Genomic DNA, 6,000 nt, shown 5'->3' on the forward strand with positions numbered 1-6,000 from the left:
CTGTTGTTTCCGGACCGGCAAACTACGAGTTCTGCGAGCGGGTACCTTTCAGCCTGCCAGGTCTGACCTGGCGGGCGGAACGGCACCCGCTCGCAGACCTTGACGGATGCACCAGCACCATTTGTGAATGGTGCCGTTGCATCCGTCCTCCCCATTCCCATTGAGTCCAATAGGACTTGAATGGGAATGGGCAGTCATATTTTCCGGCACCCAGAAATGGGCAATTACTGGGTCTGCCGGGGCTGTAATGCCCCGGCAATTGCCCATTCCTGGGAGCCGGAAGACTCATGACTCCGGTGGCAGCCTTGTAATGACCCCCAAGGATTCAGACCAATGACGGCTCGTTGCATACTCATTTGTGTCCTATAAATAGGATTATATCATCCGCAAATAGAAGAGTGGTTATCTAGTTCTGGCCAATTCTTGGAGGAAAAATAATTTTTTTTTTGCAAATCTGCCACTAAATCTAACAAGTAAAGATTGAACAAGCGGGTATCCAGGACACATGCACACCGTTTCCACAACTCCTCTGAAAACCCTTTGGTCAACGGGGCCCTCTCTACACATTTCGGTTACTTTTCCATGGAGCTGTGATGCCCATGGGTCAGACACCTATTCAGTTACAGATGTTCATTCTTTCACGTGTGTGTGAAAATTAGGATGTGCAGCAAGTGAATACGTCCAAACAAATGTGCCTACATGAAATAAGATGGCATTACACATAACATTTACTTTTACATTAACTCAATTCATGACGGAGGGGACAGCTAAATGCTCAAGCGGCCCCGAATGCAAAACGGACACATACCTTCTAAGGCACTGGGTGCGCAAGCACCCCGTCGTGTAAGATTACATGAGCCCAACCGGTCAATCCAGGATATAGATACCAACTAACCAATACCACTAACAATTTCCTTCTCTGCATACACCTCTCAAACTCCAAACCAAACACAACCACAAACCTCCAGCACAACAAACCGCACGAACTTCACTACACTGCAACAACAAAACAATAAACACACATAGACTCGCACATCACCACACGACGACTACCGGCCGCGTACACCCCAGGCCCAGCCAACGGAACCACCGGTCTGAGGCTGCCAACAGCACATCACTGCAATCTTGCACTTTTCCAGCCTCCACCCACTAACCCACCTCTCCCTCCCTCTTTCAGAGCCGCCAGAGCGCCAGAGGACCACTCCGGTGGTGATAGTGCGCGGTACAAATATCCTTTAACATTAACATTAACATTAACATATACAAAAAAGGCAACAATTCCCTTTTCTGATAATTGAATGCAAAAACATGCATTTTTATAACCAGCTTTATTTAAAATATTTGTGATAATCCATGCAAATGGTATAGGATCCTTGGTTATTTTAGAAGTACATGGAAATAACATTTAGAATGCACAATTGTTTATTTTGTCTTTATTTCAATCTACTTTCAGGCATTCAGCTGCTACTTTGAAGTGTGGGTTGTCCCCTGGCTGAACATTGTCAAAGTTCCAGTTGTTCTCTGCGAATGATGAACGTCACTGCATGACAAAGACATTCAGAAGAAGTTGCGAAGAGAGTGGCAGGTTCTCTGTCCTCTGAAATACATCAGAACTCCGCCGCAAGGCGTCACTTTCACAATCTAGAAACCGGTCTAATAAAAGATCTATAGGTTAATATCCGATCCAGATGGTGTATGAATTTCTATATCGGAATTACAAATTAAAATACAGTAAAACCTTTCACTTGAAATGTTATCCTTCTATCAACACGTTGAGATGTCAATAGTAATAACAGTTTTATCAGAGGTCACTTGTCCCTAGGAACATGTCTCATCAGGGACAAAGGATACTCCACTAAGGCACCTTTCTTCGATGATCTCATGTTTGTGCAGAAAAAAGGGTGACGGGCTGACCCAATCCACCCTGGTGCTCCGGCAATAGTTCTACAACAACAACATACGCCTCTGAGGTGATCACACTGTCGGAATTGGTGTCCATCTGTTGTACAAGGGCTGTTATTAGGTTGCCATCTCATCTCTGCCATGTTTATGTTTATGTCCATGAATTTGTATTGCGTAACCCGGTACCCGAAGGCTTAAGGGCTCAGACAGAGAGACAAACGCCAAAGAAAACATAACCTATGGAACCTGATGGGCTAGTAAACTAGCTCTGAGTAAATTGTGTCAGTAAGCAAAGTAGACTAGTAGATAATAAAATGTTCCATTTTTTCTTGAAAACTTCAGTAGATTCGATAATTCTGTTATCTAGCGGCAGGGCATTCCAGGCTGCCGGGCCTGCAACATTAAATGCTCCATTTCAGGTTTTGGCTAACTTTCATCGAGGAATATTTAGAACATTCGTAAAGTGATCTAATATGTTGTTTCTTTTTGATTGCTTCCATTAAATATAATGGCATTTGACCTTTAAGGCATTTGTGGGTGATAAGAATCAACCTGAAACTTACTCTTGCCTGCACTGGCAACCAATGAAGGCTTCTTCTAGCATCTGAGTTTTGGTCCCTATGCCCAAGTTTCTTGACTGCTCTCACTGCTTCCTTCTGAATAACCTGGAGCCGGAGGAGGTCAATGTGTGCAATGCCCACAAAGAGGCAGAAGCCATGATCCAATTTAGAGCCAATAATGGCTCTGGCTAAGGTCTCTGCATTTTTCTCAGAAATAATTGGGCGAAGATGCCTAAGCAATTTGATGAAATATGACGAAGATGAGACCACACTATTGACCTGAGCCTTCACAGCCACATTCTTGTCAAGATAGATGCCTAGGGTCTGAACTTTCATCTTGACCTCAAATGTGCAATTATCTATACTAAAATCTTTATATTATGGGTTAAATTTGCCCAGCCTTGAATCGGCCCCAACAGCAGGAGCTCTGTTTTTGAGCTGTTCAAAGCCATGCCGTTCATAACCATCCAAGTTTGAATGGCTTGATAAACCCTATTGATGTTTAGTTAATCTTCCTTATGTGAACCTGTGATGCGGATGACACATTGTGTGTCGTCTGCGTAGTTTACAAAGAAGATCCCATCTTGTTCCAGCATGTAATAAACATAATTATAAAGATATTATAAAAACAAGGGGGTACACATGTTTCTTGTGGGACTCCGAATAGCAAGGGAATGGGTTTAGCTTCTGCAGTCTTACGTGCTACTCTTATCTATCTTCAAGTCAAGAATTAATTCACCCATTCGGCGGCTAGAGCTAAAAAGTGGGTATCCTGCTTTAACCTGGTGGACAAGATAGCATGATCCACCGGGTCAAACTCAGCGGAAAGATCCAGTATCTTTAATAGAGCTATTTGGCCTTCATCCATTATTTGGAGCAGCACGGATTCTAAGGATACCAAGGCAGCCATGCCTTGACCTTGGCCCTATGGCATCAAGTGAACTTCTCGCCTCAGCAACTTCCACAGGAGTTGCAAAAGAAGCATATAGCCACAAGTCCGACAGATGTTCCTGTGCTGCAGACAAAAGGTGGGGTCTGTGCTGGGATGAGGCTGGGGTGCTGTAACTATGAGTGAAGCAAACATGAGAATAAGTATTCTGTTTTAGAACAAGTATTGGCCAAGCCAAATCCCCATTCCAACCCGAACCATTCTCTAAATTGTTATCCCTAACCTATACCTGTTTGTATGTGTAGAAATATATCTCACTACAGTGTGTATATGTTCTCACTACATATATTCTCTCCTTGACAGGTGGACAACAACAATGGCAGTAGGTACTGTGATGAAGTCCCCTGCCTGACAGTCCTCGTAGCTGGATCCCTCCCCAATTTTCCAGTAAGAACATGCAGGACATCATACTTAGTTCCCTCCCTAACTAAGAGAGCCTGAAACTCGCTAGCCAAATCCAAAGTCCTGCAAGAGAAAAACAAAAACTCATCTTTTATACAGAGATATTTACATTTATCCCCTGGTTATAAAATGTGTCCTTAGTTTTGCTTAAGCCAACGGTATCAAAAGAGGTTTTTCAGAGCCCCAACAAGATGTTCGATTGGCTCCAGAGTCCAGCACTTTATACAAACTTAACCGTGTATGAGACAGTTACCAATTCTTTGTTCTCCGGCAGAGTAGTCCCACACCGAGGGTGCAATGTTGCAAATCCACTACAACCCAGAAATGTCTGTAGATACGGGAGGGTTTACGTTATGAAGAGGATTTCATCACACATTAAGGGAATAGGAGACTTTAGCCTGAACAGGCAGCCACATAGAAGATGCAACATGACAAGCAGGCCAAATTAAGATTTCATTCAGGTGCCTTGGCTCAAGGGGAAAGCCAGGCACACTTGAGGCAGCGTCTAGTCCCAAACATGCTCCAAATGCCAAACACAGGTGCATTAACTCGCTAAGAATCAAGCCCATGGAGAGTGCTATAAAACAAATATGTCCAGTCAGGTGATGTGGGTTGGAGGGGCAGGAGGCTCACGTTTGGTATAGATGGAGACATGAGAAAGTGGAGACTGATGAGATGGGTTGGAGAAGTGGCAGCAGTGGAGAGCTTGAGAAGATGTGAGAGAAAAGAGAATGAAGGAGCAGGTGGACAAGCGTGCAGGAGGAGGTGACAGGAACAGGAGAGTGTGGCTGTCCATAGGAGGTGGTAAAACCAAAACCGCAGAAGAGGTGGTAATCGGGTGCAGGTGGTGAGACAAATTCGACAGGAGGCGGTGATATCATCAGGGGCAGGAGGTGATAGTAATTACTTGAGGTGGCAAAGGTAGTACAGAGGAGAAGGAAAACTGGCACCAAGAGGAGAAGGTGGTTTGATGGTGGTAATGTCAGATGTGAAATTAAGAGGACTGTATTGTGTCAAAAAAAGGAATCCAAAAAAGCGGAGGCCGAAAACATCACATTTTTTGGGCCAAAGTTTTCCAGGATTTTCTTTTACCTTTTTGTACCTTTTTTTGTAAAAAGTAGATAGCAGGTTGGATAAGGTATATAAAAAGGGTGGGAAGATGTGGAGGGTCTCCCACTGCATATCAAAAGTGCAAAAAAAATACTTAATGTCAGGTTTCAACATAATAAATGGATCGGCCTAGTTTTATTTTCTCTCACTATTTTAATGTAGATCCATCAGCAGGTCGTGGTAGTAAAAGATAGGGAGCCGGTATGAAAGATGGCCTCAAGAACACACAAATCCAACATTTCAAAGATTTTTATTAGAATTATTGAGGGGGTCCAACTAATGGCTGTTGCCCTCTCCCCCTTTTTCCTGTGAGCTCTCTCCACTCTAGCACAGGTTTCCCTAATCATCAAGATGAACACCTACTGTCTAATATCTTGCCTGGCTAGCAGTGTGATCCTAAGATCTGAAGCCTCAGCTAGCTGGCCCCTTCAGGGGCGGGAAGAGGACTTCAAGGGATGTCGTGAACTAATACACCCCATGTTTTTTTATGGGATTTGATGGTTCCCTTGTGCCAGTAACAAGCACCTTGATCAATTCTATAATGACCTTACTCCCATTCTCGCCTCTCCCTGATCTTACTACACCTCTCTCCTTTCCCTCTGCTACTCTCACCCACTCCTTACCTTGCTACTCTCACCTCTTCCTTCTCTACTCTGGGATGTGGAGCTCTGTTCAACATTTCAGTGGTAAGGTGCCTTGATCATCCTTCTCTACAAACCTCTTTCGTTCTCTCCACACATTCCCCTATCTACACCTCTCTGCCCTAACCTTCCCAACCTCTCTCCTCCCATCTTTTGCAAATACCCCCCCCTTTCTGCTTCACTCCATCCACACTGCACTTTCAACACCCCCTCCTACCATACACACAGTATCACTTTCGCACGCTCTCTAATTCTCTCTACACATTCGTTCGCTACCTCCCATCTATCGTCACTCTCCTTTCACACACACACCCTCCTCACACTACACGCATACAACTGGTACCACTCACGCTCACATGTACCTCACCTGCACTCTGCTCCAATTGTGCCACCAACGCTTCAGCACTCTGCTTCCCCTTCCCTCCTCTGCCTTGTC

The 6,000-nt window shown here is 44.5% G+C and overlaps 1 protein-coding gene across 1 annotated transcript in view; it reads left to right on the forward strand.

Moving 5' to 3' along the window:
* Positions 1-1,744, forward strand: part of CST7 (cystatin F) — a 103,333-nt gene extending 101,589 nt beyond the window's left edge. The window contains exon 4 of the mRNA XM_069605027.1: positions 1,454-1,744. Coding sequence (XP_069461128.1) covers positions 1,454-1,531 — 78 coding nt within the window. The 3' untranslated portion in view covers positions 1,532-1,744. The remainder of the gene's footprint in view (positions 1-1,453) is intronic.
* The last annotated feature ends 4,256 nt before the right edge of the window (positions 1,745-6,000 follow it).

This window comes from Ambystoma mexicanum, chromosome 4p (genome assembly GCF_040938575.1).
Source record: "Ambystoma mexicanum isolate Mex_15411 chromosome 4p, UKY_AmexF1_1, whole genome shotgun sequence".
Classification (NCBI taxonomy): domain Eukaryota; kingdom Metazoa; phylum Chordata; class Amphibia; order Caudata; family Ambystomatidae; genus Ambystoma; species Ambystoma mexicanum.